Raw genomic sequence first — 18,959 nt, 5'->3', positions numbered from 1 at the left:
TTGGTGCTTCTACTTATTGTGATATGATTTGAGACAATCTAGATATGATCTTCATGAAATTTGATAGCTATAAGCAAGTATAGAAAACAAATACTGTTGCATGTGCAACAAAATATCTGTTCAATTAGAATAAATCAAGTTATTGAGGGACGTTTTTCATTTATTTTAGAGATTTTGTGTTAAAAAATATTCTAGCAAGTATGCTTCATTTGTGCATTTATATTTCCATACAGCTTATGTACCTGCAAAGAATATGGTCTTTTCTGATGTAACATCTGACAGTTTTAAAGTGAGCTGGTCTCCAGCTGGACCTGAGGTTTTGTCCTATCTCATTAAATATAAAGTAGCAGTCAGTGGAGAGGAATTCATTGTTTCAGTACCAGCTTCAAGTACTAGCTCAGTTCTCACCAACCTGCTACCTGAAACTACTTATGCAGTCAGTGTGATTTCTGAATATGAAGATGGTGATGGCCCTCCCTTGGATGGAGAGGAAACCACCTTAGAAGGTAGGCTTCCCATTATTCTCAGACACAAGAGAGTCATATGTTCAAATAAGAATTTGCTCAATTGAGAGAATGGGTGTGCGTGGAACAGCCAGCTAAGGCTGAGAAGTTGTGCTGGTATGCAGGATGAGAATAAACATTATTGTCTCTCAATGCATTTAGGAAAAATATAAAATTCCAATAATAGGCCAACATTAAATTGTTAAGATTGGATTTTATTTTCTTGGAAGTTGGATGGATGCTGTGTTTCTCTGCAGTGGCCTATTTTCAAATGAAGTGTTGTGTTGTCAATAAAAAATTCATTGGCATATATTAATCTTTAATACATTTAAAGTCAAGCATGTATCTATGTAATTTGCTGTGTCTACATCTAACATTAATAGAAATTCTGTTTTATATACCATAGGCTTAAAGGGGGCTATGTTTTTGGTCAGCTGTTTCTCATCAGAACTTCATGGGTCTGATCCAGTAACTCTTACTGATTCAAAATTTCCATTGATGTCAGTGTGAGTTTATGTGATCAATGGCTGTAAACTTAAGCATGGTAGCTGTACTTTTTCTTTATAGAGTTGCCACGATGTATTTCCACTGATTTAAAGGAGGAGCATGACAGTAAATTTGATTTCCTATTCCAGTAGTTGAATACTTGGTCTAGTCTAAATCATGCTTTTTAAAATATTGATCCACTCTTTTTCATTATTCCATGGTGTCATTTGTGACCTTTGATGACATAAATGGTTCCAAGGGAGCAAAAGAAACAGCATGGAAATTTGTTAATTGCTCTTTCTTCTTAAGATTGATAGAAATACACATGTGTTTGGATGTTAAGTTTGGAAGATATGGATTTCACTGTTGGTGTGCATATTTCCATGACTGTACCAGTTTTGGCCACACATAACTTTCCCTTAGGAAAACAGACAAACTCTTGGCTGATAGAATATGTACCTTGTGATCGTAAGGGACAAGAGAAGGAATAGCTTTAATAAAAATAATCAGTGTTCCCATGGTGTAACTGATACTGCCTTAAATAATTGTCAGCACCTTGATCTGATGAAACCCCAACATGTCTGAGAAGACAGAATTCTTCTGCAATCATGTAAACGTCAGCAGCTCTCCATGCAGATCTAGCTAACAATTTGGGCCAGGCAGCTTTCTTGGCAAATAACTTTGGTTTCAGAGTTTTAAAGAATTTGAAATTGAGTATTGTGTTTCTGATTAATAGGAAACAAGTTCATTTCTTTAAAACTAGGATTATTAATTGCTCCACTCTTAACAGATCTGTGATTTAACACTGAAGAACAATGCTTTTGGCATATAACGTTCCAATTGAATTATACTTCAGTTAATAAACAATGAAAAACAAAACTTTTTTTTTGCCTAAATGACAATGCTATGTACTGCTAGGCAACTTGGAGTACAGTAGATCTTAATGTAAGTTGGAAGAGTCAAGTCCTTCTTTGGCGTGCCCACTGAATTCGTATGAAATGACCTGAGCTGCTGTGTTTTTTGTCAAGGAGCAGGCTAGGTTAAATGATTCACCACAGTTTTTCCTTAATTTCTGGGATAACAAGCTATTTCTTGTCTTTGAGTTTGAGACTTAATTCAGAAGCCTTTTTTAAACATTAGATGCAACTCATATTGCAATGAATATATCTTTTGTTGTGAAAATTTAACTTAAAGAAATAGAATTGTTTTGGTGATTTTTTTCCTGTTGCATTTACCTTGGTCATTTCTTTAAAATAGGAGAGTTGCCTGTGTGTAGCCAGGTGTATCTGACAACTATCTGTAAATGGAGGTGGTGCAGAAGCAAATGGCCACAGCAAAGAAACCTATACGATTTGTTGTGTTAAGAAATTTCCCTACTATGCCCAAAAGTCCCTTACACAGTTCAGTTCTACTGTTACCGCTAAACACAGTCAGACTGTCTTAAGTTTCAGAAGTAGTTGTATAAACTGGGATTAATGTACTTTTGGGGACAACTTTGTTACACTGCTGATTGTAACTCTGGCCCTACATTTTCAGAAAAGACTAATGGTTTGTGTACCTTAAAACAACGGGAGGGCAATATAAGCTGTTGTTTTGGTAAACTGGATGAGCTAACAGAATGGTTGGAATGGTTTCACTTCAGATACTACTTGATTAAAAGCAAATATTTACAAATTATATGTGTATATTTTTTGTAGTTAAAGGTGCTCCTCGAAACTTAAGGATAACAGATGAAACTACTGATAGCTTTGTAGTTGGCTGGACTCCAGCTCCAGGAAATGTCCTACGGTACAGGCTTGTATATAGACCACTTACTGGAGGAGAAAGGAGACAAGTGACTGTCTCAGCAAACGATAGATCAACTACTCTGCAGAACTTGATCCAAGATACAAGATACGAAGTGTCTGTTATTCCTGAGTATCAGTCTGGGCCTGGAAATTCACTGAACGGATATGCAAAGACTGATGAAGGTACATGATCAATGCTGTGAATGTAGTAAGCTTGAAAAGAACTCCCTGCATGCTGACATATTCATACTGAAAAGAGAATAACCCACATTGGCCATACGTATTATCCCATATGTAAAATTTCTCAAGCCTAGTTGAGAGGTAATTTAAGACAATATAATTTATCAAAATTGTAATATTTCATTTTAAAATATTGAACCACCTAATATGGCAAGGTAACTTGGGTGAAGAATCTACCTGTATGTTTAATTCATTGTCCTCGTGATTCTTCATATTGTCAATGATATAAACTATATTCCTTTTCAGCAAATTCAGACCCTGTTTGCACTTTGTTTTGAATGGCTAGGAAGGAATGAATGAAACATTTAATTTACTAAAGTTATCACTGTAGCCTTAACTTGTATGATCCTTTAACAGGTAACATGTCTTATTAAACAAAATCCGAAGAGTACAGAGACATTACAAATGTCCTGATCACTGGTGAAACTTCACTGAGATTTTAAATAATTAGACACCAGAAAAACTATCATCAAAAAGAACTCTGTAGGAAACCATAATGTATTAATTTCACATTTCACTGGTGATCTTTGACTTGATTTTGCAGACAGTGACTTCAACATGGATCTTGACATGTTGAAGTTGAGCATATATTCAGGTGCTGGTATGTATAAGTGTTCCAGGATTGAGCCTGTAGTTTTAATAGAAAAAAATAAGAGCAAAAAGACTTTATTGGGCATTTTTGCGTAAGGAGGGTGGGGATGGAATTATACAATCCTGATTACAATAAGGTTATACTGTACCAGTGTTAGTACAGGCTATTCAGGAATTATTTTTTCAGCATTAAGTCCTATGTTGTGGTAACGTAAAAAATAAACCAAGAAATGAAGCTTGCTTCAACTTGTTTTCCACATCTTTTGACATGTGCAGTCCGAGGAAATCCAAGAAATTTGAGAGTTTCTGATGCTACAACATCAACAATGAAGCTGTCTTGGAGTGCTGCTCCTGGCAAAGTGCAGCAGTACTTTATAACATACACTCCAGTCACAGGAGGTGAAACAAAGGAAGTGACTGTGAAAGGTGACACGACCTCTAAAGTACTGAAAGGCTTAGACCAAGCCACTAGGTATGCATTGACTGTGTCTGCCTTGTATGCCTCTGGAGCAGGAGAGGCCCTTTCTGGAGAGGGAGAAACACTTGAAGGTAATTATTTGTTGTTTCTGTACAGTCGTTCAATTATTTGATTGATGTTTAAGGTGCCTTAAAGTGTACTGTCTTCCAGAGTTTTTGGTAGAAGTAAATGAAAAATAGGCATAAAGACATTCTCCTACTTTAGAGGGATTTTCCAAACCTACTGTTTTCCATCAGAAAAAACAGTGAAGTCAAATTACTGGTTGTGGAGGGGACTCTGGGTCTCTTGAAAAAGTTATTGCCAAAAGCACCAACCAAAACTAACTGTATTTCCACACCGGCCTCAGTGAAATATTTTTCCTTATAACTCTCAACTTCCAAGCAGTTTTAGTGGCAGATTGTTCTTAATGTAACAGGATTAATTAATGGGGTTAAAGTATTTCATCCATTTGAAAATTTGCAGGGTTTCTACTGTGCTGAGACTGAAAGATGTTCAGGGACCATTTTTGCATTACAAAAGCAACATTAGTCTAGGCATAGGAATAATGAAGCATATCCTGCTTTTAACTAATAGGAATAAGAACCTGGGGCTGAGCATTAACAGAATGCTGGTAAAAGCGTAAGTCGGAGCCAAAGACTTTCTTATAAGGAGGGGAGGCTGCTCTTGCTCTGCCTTTGAGCAGAGAATTTCCCAGACTACTTCTCTGTGAGCATTCTCAGTGTCATCTGTTAATTGTCAGAGGATAGGGAAAGCTGCATCCGAGGCCATGAAAGGAAGTGTGACTGTGCTCTGTGCTGGCCAGGTATGTATTGCTAAAGTCTGGCACGGCAGCTGTGTAGGCACAGCACTTGAAACATTTTACAAATGAATTATGTGGAATTAAAACTTGTCCATTGACGCTAATGGAGTTATAGTAGGGATATACTTGGCTCTCAGTTTCTCCATCAGTTTAACTTTTTGTTTATGACATAGGTTAGGAAATAGAAAACCCATTTTAAATGGGAAACTGTAAAAAAAAAAAATCAGTTCCAATGATTCACGCTGAATTCATCCCACTAAAATTTAGGCACTTATTTGAACACTGCAGTTTGCAGCATGGACTCTCTAGGATTCTTCTGTGATTGATGAAGAAAGGCAGATACTTCCAGAAGGCAGGTGGTCCACCTGAGATCTCATTTTTCCTTCAAAGGAACCTTTCTTTGTCCATTGACTATAGAAGGAGCAACTGAGAGCTAGGCACCAACTCCCTGCCCGCCCCACTACCTAAATCTCAGACAAGGATCCAATCCACCTACTTACACTAAGACAGGGTACAACTGTCAGAGAATCAGGCACCTTGCAATTCATGCTGAAATTTCCCTAATTCCTTCGCTTTCACTACCCATGCAAGATCCAAAATGCTCCTTTTGTAGGTGAAAACAACCTGCCCAGAACACTGCTGAGATCCAGGTAAAGGAGAACAGGTAGCTGGATTCTGCCCATATCCTCCAGAAAAGCCAGAGGTGATCAGGACTTAATGAACTCCCCTGTTGTGGTGGTGCTGCCACTTCCTTTTGTATGGTATTCTACTAGGTCTAATGCTTTTTTGGAGGGAAGAGGGAGTGTGGAGATGTAGGCTTTACTCAGTCTGGAAGAGTTTGAATTCACATCTCCACATCATAACAGATTCACAAGGCTGTAGCATATGCTGGGCAAGAGTCTCCTTTACTCTTTCTGTTGAACCTGAGCCACTGTACATCCAGGAATGCAAAATTCACTCTCAGAACAAAATCAGACTGGATCCCAAGTAGACAGAGGAGCCTGACATGCCTGCTTTTTTCTCTGTGCTGTCAGTGAAGAGAGGAACTCCTCAGTCTTCTTTGCAAATCTTGAGAGGCCTCTGTCTCTCTGTTTTAACAAACTAAATTGTCCACTGCCATAGGGAGATGCCTGAAATTTTAGTGAAGGGTTGACCAAGTTAACTGTTTACATTTGGTAGAAAGGTTTTCATTAAGTATCTTCATAGTAAACTTGTGAGAGACCCTTTATTAACACGGAGCTCTGGAGAGATCAAGTGTGTTTCAAATTTATAAAACAAGCTTAGCTTTTTACCCTATCATAAAACTTGAGCAATAGAAAAGTCTTTTAAGGCATTGCCTAGAACTTCAGTTAGGACACATTCTAAATAGAGAGAGTAATGAATGAAATACAGCAGAATCAAAAAGACAGAGTCATCAGAAAACCAGAATTCAGTCTCAGGTAGAGACTTGTCTTGTCCTATCAGTGCTTCCCCCCCACAAGAGGGCTCTGATTCTGATTTGGACTTTCTGTGGTGGTAAATTGTCAATAAGAAGGAAAACATTCTGAAAATTGGTTAGGGAGTCAAAGAATTTAAAAGGATATTTAACTATAGCTCAGGAATGGGTTTGCATGCAACCAGATGGAGTTTTAAATGGATGTTGCACTTAAAAGGACACAGAATCATTCCTATAAGAGGTTTTACTCTAAACAACTGAATTAAAACCTTATGTAAAAAATTCTGTGACAGATTTTTGTCTTGGGATAAATATGAATAAATGAGCATCCTGTCACTTAACTGAATTACTTTTTATTCAGTTCCTCAGCTGGGAGAAAACGAAATTAAAAATTACTTTTACCATTTTGACAGATATAGCTTTGTGACTGAAATGCATATCCTTTGAAGATTCAGCTGGATTTGAAAATCCTATCAGGGTGCACTCCAGAAAACATTACTCTTCATATTAAAGCTGTCTATTAAATTTTTCTTGGTTAGATGAAATGTTAGTAAGAGCCTATACAGATGTCAGTCATTACTGGATGATTAAAGGTAAAGAATAGTATACAAATTTCTATTTGCATGACAGCAGATAGCAATCATGATGTTTCCTCATGGAACATCCACTGTGTATTTCAGTAATTAGCATATCTGCAGTTTAATGGGGTAATAAAAATACTTGAATTAAGCCAAAACTCTTTGGATACGGTCCATAGATATTTTAAAAGACTCTCTGATTAATGGTATGAAAGGTTCTCAGAATATCTGTTGAAGTACATATAAAACAATATTTCACTGTATGGTACTGTCTTACCTCATTGAAGGATAAAAAGACAAAACCTTTGAGGAAAAGCAGACAATTAAGAATAAAAGGATTGCAATTTTGGAACTGAAAGGTAACATTCAAAGCTTAGTATAGAATTTTACTTGAAAAAAGAAGTCATGCTCCTGTGAAGCTAAAATAAATATAGTTGGACTCGGCTGAAAAGTTACACAGGTTAGTGAAGTGAACGCTTGACTAGCTATTAGCTGAAATAACTTGTCTGACTGAGGCTGGGAATGGGACAGGTCTTAACTCCTGGAGAAATAAACTTATCAACAGTAATGACAAAAAAGCTGTGAAAGGAAGCATAAAAAAGTGTTTAGTATTTCAGTTATTTTTTCCGTGAGCCATAGTGTCTGAGAAACAAAATAGTGCAGTGTGTGTTTTTCATTGCCAACAGCACTGAAGTACTGAGCACTTAAGTATTTTTCTGTATCAGGAATCCCAGTGGGGCTTACTTGATGTCTTCACCATATGAATTCTCATCAAACCTATTCAGTCAGTGATGCCATAGTTGCTGGCCACTTCAATTCATCATCATATCAAGAGCTAGGCTTGAGATTACCTTTCAAACTGGGACAGTTGCTAGTTTATGGTATGATACGTAGTCTAAGAGAAATCAGTTTGGGTGTAGTGAACATTTCAGCACTAATAGGAAAGTGAGAAAAGAGGAGCTGGATACAGTAGCTTCTCCAGCTATTGTATAGTCAAGTGGCAGGAAATGAAAAATCCAAGCTCTCAGATGTTTATGGAATTTTACTGAGTCACTAAATGGTCCCCTGTGACTAAGGGTGTAGACAAACATTCCTACTGCCTTCAGTCATGATTTATTTTACTCTGCATGTAGTAGGAGAACTCACATGGGCATTTACTGTATCTCGGTTGCAAGGGTAGCCTTCAGCAGAGAGAGAAAACTGGTAATTTTTTAGACTGCTCTAACATGATTTGCAAGAACATGTCTGCCCAGGTATTCATTGAAGGTCCTTCAGTTATGTATGTTATCTGCAAAGTATTTTGGAGCAGTTACAAATTGCTCTTGGAAGTTCCTCCTCTTCCTCTGCTTTGCTCTGCACGGCAGTTTTTCAGTGTTTTGAAGTGGCTTGTTTGTTTCAGAATACTTGGAAAATCAATCCACACAAACACAACAATCATTCTGTGTACCTGATATCATTTACCAGCTGGGTGATCTCTGCTTCCCCTTTTTTTTTTCTTTTTGCTAAGTATATGCTTGCCCTTATTGTTTCTCTGCATAAAAGAGAGAGGGCAAATATTCCCACAACTAACTGTAGATAATCTCTTCTATAAACTGTTTGCATAGCTATCTGGTCCAGCCCAAAGATGAACACATGCCAGAGGATCAGAATTTTATGAACTGTTCACAGAGAACACGGTATAAAGAGTTTAGCAAATGAGTAATCAGAAAGTAAGTCATTTCTGAGGGTGCTGTTCCATACCATACAGGTAACTGTTATTCAGAGAGAACAGGTTTATTTCTTTTTTGTGTTTGTGGAGCAGGAAAAGGGAAACAATGTTTTTGCCCCTTTGTTGAAGGAGTGTGCTTTCCTTCTTCAGTAATCCAGATTTTAGGAAATTTAAGTGCTCTGATATTTTATACAGCCTCTTTTAGTCACTGACTGATTTTGTCTGCAGTTATGAAGTACCATCCAGAGGTGAAAGTTCTGGAGCTTTATATTTCATACTGCATTAAACATAACTGCACATGCAAAATATGTGCTGTAGAAAACTCTCCACTTTTATCCTCTCACTTTCAAAAGTGCATGGTGATCCATCACTAGGCAGCTTTGGTTGGAGCCCTTCTATAAAGGTGCCATGGAAAAATTTTCCTCAGAGACATTTTGTTGGCTGTGATTCCCCTCAGCTCACACAAAGTCGCTGAAACTGCTAAAGTAAATTAAATCGGTGTAGGCTGCCATTTGCTGTGTGGTGGAACAAGGCTTGTGACAACTGGGGGAACTACACAAATTAGCCCTGATGGTTATATTTGATGATACATAATACAGACTGAAGAACAAGCAAGAAACACCCACAGGAATGCCTTAGGGAAAAGTCTCCCTCCTATCCCCAAACACCTCAAACAAACCATTTGGCTTTCAGTTTTTTGGGGGATCGTATGATCTTACCCAAGTCATCGTACACTAGAAATAAAATACAATGATAAACATGGTGAGGGCGGTGAGTGTAAATGCAACAGACAGTGAGCAGTTTGCGAGAGCTACTGTTTTTCTAATCTGTTTTTTAATAAGAGAGGTGGTTGTAAGTCTGGCAAGAATTTGGTTTTCTGCCGAAAGGCATGCTGTCAGATGAAAAGAACATACTGTACATTAGCTGCTAAATAGATTAACTTTCATAATTTGCAGTTGTTTTAAAGAAAAACAAATTCATTACTAGATTAAGCAATCTACACAGAAATGTTTAATCCTAATGAATGTCTGAAAAGTTTGAAAGCTGCAAATATATTTTATGAGTGTCCTTTTGCTGGCAGTTATATATTTTTCAGAATAGCTTTAAGAATATTTCAGTTACTGACTCTAAGAAGGGGAGTCATTACACTTTTAAATACGAATTTTCTTTGCAGAAAAAGATTCAGTGGTCAGATTCCTATCTTGCTTGCACTGAGAAATTTCAAACTATATTTCCACTTTATCAGTGAAGTTCCTAGGCTAGAAACACTGTTGGTGTAAATGGACATAGTTCTTTTGAAATAAATGAGACTGCTAGTCTACATTAGTAAAGATGTCAACCTATTTTATTTCTTACCTTTGTACATTTTAGAATAAACAACAAGAGGTGTAGTGTATTATATTCGGACATAAATTTGAGAGACAATTATGTCATAGTCTCTTCCCCATTAGAAAGAGAATCTTTATGTTTCAGTGATAGAGGACCCAATCCTGCCATCCCGTTTGATGGGTAGCTATTTGTGCTGTGAGAATTGGACTGTACTAAAGCGATATATTAAAAAAAGTTGTCATGACTGAGTAATTTTTTAGTTTTAAGTTATTTTTTGTTGTATACATTTCGTAGAGCTTAGGTTTGGGGATTTGGGGGGACGACGACTTTTTTTGGTCAGAAAATGGATAGTAGTTCTTTGGTAAATAAATGATTTCTTTTTGCTGTTTCTATAGTAACATAAGAATGCTTTCGAAATGAATGACCTCCTACAGGCAGAATAATACAAATTCAAGTGACATTTTCTTACAATGAGGTTTTTAGCATATCACAGGGACTTTACGTAATGTTCAGACTGCATAGTGCTGCTTCGGTCCTGACAGAAACAAGGACTCAGTGTCCTCGGAGATTTAATGCTGTTTCATGCATTTTTAAAATTATACATTCCAAGATTTTTGAGTCTGACATTTGAAATTGACTTTTGATAATCTGTGGAAAATTATCTTAGTTTTATATAGGAAATGAAATATATATCAGAAAAAAAAATTAACACAGGGGAATGTTGAATAATAAAAAGATGTTTCTAGGCAGTTGAGAGTAGTGTTAACTGATTAACTGTTTGGAAAGACAGATAAAATATTAAAGGGACTGAGTATGAATTCCTGTTGGCTTTGTCCTAGAGCAGGGACTCAGGAGTGCTCTGGCCAAATGCCTCTGTTTTGGGTCAGAACTCTCCTGGTTTGCATCTTCTCACCTTTCTGCATTCCCAGTAGCAGAAGAGCAAGAAACCTGCTCTAACAGGGTCAAGGGAGCATTCCCTTTGTGTAGCAAGTCCTTGACTCTCCCCTGCACCATGTCCACAGCCCCTCTCTACGTGCCTGAAGGTTGGTACTCCAGGAATGACCAACTACTTTGTGGCTCGGAGGGAAGGATATCAGCCGACCAAAGTGACTGCCTCCTCCAGTGCTGAGGAGAGTTTGACCATTAGAGTAAAACCTTAAAGTGATTCTGCTACCATCTCATCTGATGTGCGCACTTGGATCCTTGGCTGTGGCGACCTAGTCTGCTGACTTAAGAGGATACTCCTGATGTATCCCATTGTAAACAAGGCAGGACTCAGGCCATAAAGTTTTGGTATGTGCCTCTGCAAGAGAAGGCTCATTCATTGAGTTGATTCTGACCTTTTAGGATACTGGCTTAGATCAATCTTATGTTTAACTTAAATGAAACATTGCTCTGCATGAAATTTACTGCTGCAACTTGATTTGGAAAGCTGGTTTTAAAATTGTTTAAACTTTGGGCCCAAACTGCATGTACAACTCCCACTGAAATCAGCTGGAGTTATGTAAATGTTTCTGAGGGGAAAGGCCATTTGAATAAGGCCATTTGATTTTTATGAATGTCAACATTTTAATTTTAGCTGATTCACAGTCTTGTGTTCAATAACAACAGTGATTGCTGGAGAGCTATGGGAAGTAAGCCAAGTGGACACAGGGAAACTGCTTTAATATTATATTGTGTCTCTGGCATAGTATAGTGGAAAAACTTAATATGGAAACTGGACATTGCAGAAGACCAGCACCGAGTGTAAAAGCACCTGACTGAAAGTTACCGAGTTAATTTTTGAGAGTGTGTCTGCACTGAGTGATGGTAGAGATGTACAAGGGCCTGTAGGCAGACTGCATCTCTGAGCTAAAGACTGCTGAAGAGAATCTGATAGCCTGAAAGTGGTGACTGGCTTGCTCACCCAGGCAGGAGTTTGACCTGTCCATGCAAGCACTTTGTTTTACTGTGTACATACTCACTGTGGCTGACATCTGGCTTACACCAGCTGGTTTGGTGCTCATAGGCATCATAGGACCTAATGCCTGTTAGGGGATAATTTTCAAAAACCAACTGCTTCCTCACTTGCTGATGACTTGGGGGTTGTATGAAGCGATGAGCATACTTTAACTTCCATTTCAAGTCAGGAAAAAGCAGGATTCTTTTGACTGTTAACTACTTGCAAGCCAGCCAGCCAGCACTTTTCTTTCTTACAGTGTGCATTGTGTTTCCACGCTCCTTATCCATCCTGTTTAAACAAGCAGGCAAGAAGCAGGTGTACAACAGACATTTCTGAACACGTGGACCAAAGAACAGAATGACTGCTTAGGTGTTACAGTTGTAGATAATTTTTTTTTGGTGAAACATAAGCAAGGTAACTAGGTATTTTGTTTTAATCCAAGGGAAAAATATCTCATAGGTCTAATAGTATGTTTGCTAGTCACTACATTATATCAGTGTTATTGTGGAGCATAAATATGTTTCCTGACTCTGAGTGTAGCAGCTTAGAGAATACTTGATGGAATCCTAATAATTTAAGACTTACAGTTGGACTGCATCTTAAACACAGCTGCTCCCCTAATACAAAAACACTTGTGGGAGATCCAGTGAAGCAAAAAAAAGCTGTCAGTGAACTTCCACCTCACACATGAGGTGCAAATCAAGTTAGTGTGTTATGTTAAAGAAATGTTCTCGGTTGCAGTGTAACATATAAAAAGTCTAATTTCCTTTAGTAGGTAAGTTGTCTTGTCAGCAGTTTCCAACTATTTGAAGTAAAAATTTTCCATTTAGTTCTAGTGGTTTGGTAGGAATCCCAGTCCCTTTTCCGTCTCTTACCTTGCCTTATAAAAAAGACATTTAGTTCCAAAGGATATTTCTTTCAGAACCGACATATTACAGTAACTGGTGTTCATTACAGTCCATTCCAAACAAATTATTTTCCTCTGTTATTTAATGACCTCAATAATGACTTAATCAATAACGGTTTTAAATATGCAGTTATTTTTGCAGTGTTTCCAACATATATCATTAACTGTAGCGTCCAAGAGTAGACTTGCAAAAAATTGTGCTGTGGTAGCAGATACTTTAATACTGAAATCATGTTGTGGCAGAGCCGTGTTTTAAAGTAGCCAAAATAAAGTGACTTGTATATTTATATTACATTAAAATATGGAAAGAAAGGTTTTTATTGTGAGACATCTGTGCATTCTATCAAGTTAGGTTTTCCATATTTTTTCCATTTGGATTGCCTTAATATTTTTTTTTGTTGTATGAAAAAGCCAAGATTTGGGAGTAGAAGCTTAAGAGCAGACAGAAAAATTGGTGTAATTTACTTTTGAAGGCAAATCTTTTTTTCAGGCTTCCCAGAAAGTTGGTCTTTGGAGTTTAGATTCTGCCCTGGCCTTCATTTAATGCAGTCACTGAATTCAGTGATACTGCATGAAGCATGAGCTGAAACAGGCCTTTTCAATATAACTTTTTCACTACATGCAACTGCTATTGCTGTGAAATGATAAACAAGTGAACTTTACCAAAACCTCTGTACCTTAACCTTTTTTTGAAGAGAAGATGCCATAAATTGTGGTGATTTATATTTTGAGGCTAAAAATTAGTTTGAAGAGTGAAATTGTAAGAACTGATGCAGAGTTAGGATGGAAAAAGAATTGTCTCCAGAAGAACATGATGGTCTGTCCCAAGACTGTGAATTAAAATCAGAAAAACCCCACAACATAATGGAATTCTATTACACACTCTACTAGCTATATTTGAGAGTCAGCTTTGTGACTGGAGTGGTACCCTCTGATTCTGTAATCTGTGTAGCTGATGAATCTTTATTATACTGTAAGCATTGTTTTCAGATAGATTGATATTAATTTCCGTTCATCATTAAGCCAAGTGGGATTCATTGGCTCAGTTTTAATGAAGTTGTGCTGGCAATGAGATATTTCCAAAATGAAGCCTTTCTACAGGTAGTTCTGTTTGCTCCTGTGGGATTATGTTTGGAAACATTGCAGATTTGTGGTGGAAGTGAAAGACAAATGAATATGAAAAGTGAAAACACAGCATATGACTTTGAGCAACTTGCTGCTCAGTCTTGGACTGAAACTGCTTCAGGCTTCTGAAAACAGCGATGTCTGTTCTTGCAATGAGCCTAAGCAGTTGAAATTGGATAGGTACTGAATTTCTCTGTGTTCAAAGAATTTTGACTCTGGTCCTATTGGTTGCTGTGGTATAATGTAGGGATATATTTTTATCAGTGCAGGTAAAACTGTGATGCCATGAGACCACCTTAAGCGTTAAGTCCTTTTGCTAAGCAGTCTCTCAGAAATGTCCTGTGGGCCACAGAGAATACACACCAAAGAACCGAGCTCTTCTGTGTGTATGTGGATCTGGTTTTGTAGATCCCTTTTCCAGATTTCGCTACAGTGAGGCCATTGCATTAAACCTACCAGTCAGCGCTCCTTTCCTGCCATCAAAAGCCAGCCACTGCAATAGGAAAATTGAACATATGTTATAAATGTATGTTAAACATTAAACAGAGGCGCTTCTTTCATTGCACTACTTTAGACCAATGAACTCCATTTTTAAGCAGTGGAATTACTCTAGTGTGTTAGGTGAGATTCACACATCCAGCTGACAACTGGATTGCACAGACTAACGAGCTGTTTCCTTCGTTCCAAGCTGGCTGGAACAAACTGCAGAGAGGAAAGAGGTACAAGTCTTATGAGTGGAAAGATGGAGACTGTTTTCTACTGTAACTGCGGCATGAAGTAAACACACTGCAAATTAGTTGTAAACATAAAATGAAATAGCTAATAGATCTGGTAAGCGGTAGTCTGGAAGATAAGAATAGTACTATTAAATAAGAAGATAGGTTCTCAGAGAAAGGACTGTTTCACTCAGGTAAAAGTCTCCTTTATTTACCCCCCAGAAAAAGTTACACACATGAGGATGAAGATGAATGAATGAAATAAAATTATTTACTTGAGCTGCAGCACATTTAACCACGGGCTTCATTCCAAGTCCTTGATTAATGCCATTTTTATTTTGCATATTCTAAAACATAACTGCTGAGTATCTTGCATGATAAGGGATAGGATCATTCATAGTCTAAAGTTAGCTTCAAGCATTTCGTTGAAAAATCCATCAATTTTCTCTTGGAACTACAAGTGTTTGTTATTGAAACTAATATTGATGGGAACAGTTTGATTTTGCTCTTATGATCATTTTACTTTTCCATTTGTACTTTGCTAACTTTCACTATTTGTATTTTAGAGACAATTTGCTGTTTTCTTTCTTGCAGAACGTGGTTCACCACGTAATTTGGTTACCACAGACATAACTGACACTACAGTTGGGTTATCATGGACACCAGCTCCAGGAGCAGTTAATGATTATAGGATAGTATGGAAATCACTTTACGATGATACGATGGGAGAGAAGAGAGTCCCTGGAAATACAGTGGATGCTGTGCTAGAAGGCTTGGAGCCAGAGACTAAATACAGGATTTCAGTATATGCAAGTTACAGCAGTGGAGAAGGAGACCCAGTAGAAGGAGAGGCTTTTACTGACGGTGAGTGTAGTACAACATTACCACCATTTTCAAGAAAATGGACCTTATTTTTCTTCACCTTTTTTTTTTTCTGAAAAGTAACCCCAAACCAAAATGCCACCTCAGATCAGTCAATTTTGGCTTTTTCTTTGACCATTAAAAAAAAGGAAAATCTCTTCTATGTCATGTAGGTTTGGATTCAGCAAGAATTACTTCCAGATGTGGAAGTAACTACAAAATTACAAAGATGTGATTTTGTCTGCAAATTACTCTGAAGCGAGCTTTTCATAGGTTTGGTGTGACTGCTGGAAATCAGGGGGAAGAAATATTATGGAAAGAGTAAGGAGGAAAGGTGGCGTAAATTCCCACAGAATCAATGAATTTCCTTTCCAAGCTATTGCCCTTTCCAGTCTTCACAGTCCTCAAACTGAGGCTCAGTGGGTGATTTTGATGTTTGTTATTTACCTTTCCTGAGGCTCTTCTTTCTTCTTTTTTGATAAACATTATGTACTATTAGTCAAAGCAGGCTCAAGTCTTTCCTGCAATGTAGGCAAAGTAGAAAACACTGAAAGGCCAGGGATAGCTTGTTGCTGTATAGCAAGAACTGGCAAGTAGTGGAGACAGAATGAATGAAGGGATGCACTGGATCAGCCTTGATGTTTCTCTTGTTTGCCTAAAGGGGCCATGTGAAGACGAAGCCAGAGGGAGTGCTCTGGGCAAGCATCATGTGTGTTTACACGTTCTTGTACTCTTCCCTAAGCATCTGTTTTGACTACTGTTGGAGACAGGCTGCTGAACTACATTAACCTTGACCCAGTGTAGTTGCTCTTAAGGTCTTGCAAGAGTAGTAATTGCTGCCGTTGGTAAGAGCTGACTCCCCAGGGTCAAAGCAGACTGCTGTCCCACATATCTGTCTTCAAGAACAGCAGCATTAGCTGTCCAGCCTTTTCCAGGTTAAGTAGGAAGCTTAGCCATATCATTTGTTGCTTCCCTCAATGTGCTGTCTGAGGGAACTTGCTGTGAGGCCTATCAATAGACCCAGACCTAAGACTAACTAAGATTGCATCTTTCTGTTGCAAACACAATTAGAAATTCTCAGTTCCTAGGACTGGGAGAGGATACTGTAGCCTGCAAAGCCTACCGTGCCGTGTGATGAAATACTGGCATGGCAAGAAGGTTCTCTTTTGCCAAAACCTAGATGGCTTATTCCGGCTGACAGCCAGCATTACATACCTTTCAGTTTACTTCAGATCATTTGTAACATTTGTACAGTCTGGAAAATATCTCTTAGAAGCCGAGTGCTGCAATTTGTAGAGAAAATGCTTTATTAGTCTATGTGCTTATTTCGGCACATATACTATCCTGCAAATAGTGGTGAGTGATTTTCCAAGCATTTGGAAAGTCACTCACCACTATTTGCAGGATAGTTCGTATGGAGACCAACACCCAGCAGTTTAGGTATATACTAGTACCTTATCAGATCTGTAAACTCGAAACTTAGAAAATCTTAACTCTATAGGACATTGTGTTCATAAAAAAGCAATGACTTTATAATTTATCACTTTCATTTGAGAGTGCTGAATCCATTACTTAACAGATTACTGAAAAGTGTGACTAAATAAAACTCCCAATTATGCTGTGTAATTTATACTTCCCTCTTTTTTTCTCTGTAGTGGAAAGCACACTTATGTTTGTTTAATCCATTACAATTAAAAAATAATTTAACAATGGTCTGTGAGATTCCCCTGTGTCTTCCTCACAATCAAATACTGTAATTTTAAAGAGGGCAATTTTTTTTTTAATACAGCAGAATGAATGTTGTAGGCATGCATTTGAACATATCTTTATGTGACAAAGTAAACATTTATCCGTATTTTTACACTGAAAAGTGTCACCAAATGCCAGGACTGTGACAGTAGACAACGAGACAGAAAATACAATGAGAGTTACATGGCAGCCTTCACCTGGGAAAGTCTTGTCTTATCGTGTGTACTACCGACCACGCAGTGGAGGAAGACAGATGTTTGGAAGAGTAAATGCTCCTGCTACAAGCATAGTGTTAAAGCGACTTAAGCCACGAACTACATATGATCTCAGTGTTGTTCCAATTTATGATTTTGGACAAGGAAAATCAAGAAAAGCAGAAGGAACAACCGGTATGTATCACAAGCTTGTACAGGATTTGATAATTACAGTTTTGTGCTTAAGATTAATAATCACGATACATAGAAAAGTATGGTGGAGTCTGGCAAGATCATGAATTAACAGGCAAATTGAAGAAAATATTAGAGGTTGAGAAGAGAGTTTGATTTGTTGGAAAGTTCACTATGGCATGGCCTGAGCACAGCTTTTTGCTGTTGATATTGACGGTGTAAATATGGTGTAAAATCTGGTTGAAAATACTGGACTTGTTTTGAAACACTGTCATCAGAAGTAAAACAATGTTGTGTGAGGAAGACAGTATATCAACAGCCTACCTAATCAAGTGTTAACAGTTGTTTCATAATTTGCCTTTTGGTCCTGGGTATTGATTAAATAGCTACCCAGCATCCTGTTACTTAGATTTGTCTTCTTTGATCACCATATTCTCTGGGGAAAACCTGAGGTAATAAAAAAGGGGAGTAGATGATTTTGAAGAGTCACCAGTGGAAGCCTGACCCCAGAGACCATGGTCTTTTGGACAAGCTGTCTTCTCTCTCAGAAACTGAAACTCTAAAAGTCCTGGTGAGGGGACTTTTGTGGTAAAAGCAAAACTCATTTTCTACTCTGCTTTTAGTATGTATCTGATGCTGGTCTTTCATTTTGTAAGGAAATGTTCTCTTGCTATCCAGATCAAATCAAACAGATTTAGAGTCAGTTTTCTGCTTCCATAGATACAGATCCATTATCAAAAGAGAATTTTTTTCAAGATGTTTCTGCCCATGTGGGACTAGTGCCATTCTCTGTTCTCTGAACATATGTCATATTGAATGATGACAGGAAGTAAGAAACAAGTCTCCTAACAGTGGATATATTGGCACCTCAGTTACTTTTTAAATTAAAATGTGGTTGATGTAGAGGAGTCATGAAAACTTGATCAGCTCTTGACCAACACCTAGTTTTTCAATCCTGAAAATTATACTGAGATAAATCTCAGATCATCCAGCTGCTTTTGATTTTTGACCTGTTCATCTTGATGCAGATACGCCTCTGTGCTTTCAGTGTAAATAATTGTGGTGGTAATCACTCTTTGGAACCAAGTGGAGCCTGAGTGATCTTGTTAGTTGAAGCTGTCATGATAATTCAGGGAGGAGTATCATGGGAGATGAGACAGAGACGCTGTATTTTGCCTTGTGAGTCAGAGTGTACGTACTGTTTCTCAGCAGAATTCACAATCTGAGGTAATTTATGATCTTTCAGCCACAGTTAGAAAATTGCATAGGCACAGGGATAAGACAAACTCTTTTTATTTTCCCTCCACCTTTTCACTCCAAAGCTGTAGTGGTGACTTTC

At 37.8% G+C, this 18,959-nt stretch overlaps 1 protein-coding gene across 1 annotated transcript in view; it reads left to right on the top strand.

Moving 5' to 3' along the window:
* The window catches only part of COL12A1 (collagen type XII alpha 1 chain), a 99,514-nt gene that overhangs the window by 15,891 nt on the left and 64,664 nt on the right, over nt 1-18,959 (top strand). Inside the window, exons 10-14 of the mRNA XM_075145329.1 lie at nt 234-506; nt 2,687-2,959; nt 3,884-4,156; nt 15,219-15,488; nt 17,357-17,623. Of these exons, the coding sequence (XP_075001430.1) occupies nt 234-506; nt 2,687-2,959; nt 3,884-4,156; nt 15,219-15,488; nt 17,357-17,623 (1,356 nt within the window). The remainder of the gene's footprint in view (nt 1-233; nt 507-2,686; nt 2,960-3,883; nt 4,157-15,218; nt 15,489-17,356; nt 17,624-18,959) is intronic.

Source organism: Calonectris borealis, chromosome 3 (genome assembly GCF_964195595.1).
Source record: "Calonectris borealis chromosome 3, bCalBor7.hap1.2, whole genome shotgun sequence".
NCBI lineage: Eukaryota > Metazoa > Chordata > Aves > Procellariiformes > Procellariidae > Calonectris > Calonectris borealis.
This window is presented reverse-complemented; position numbering and strand designations above follow the sequence as displayed.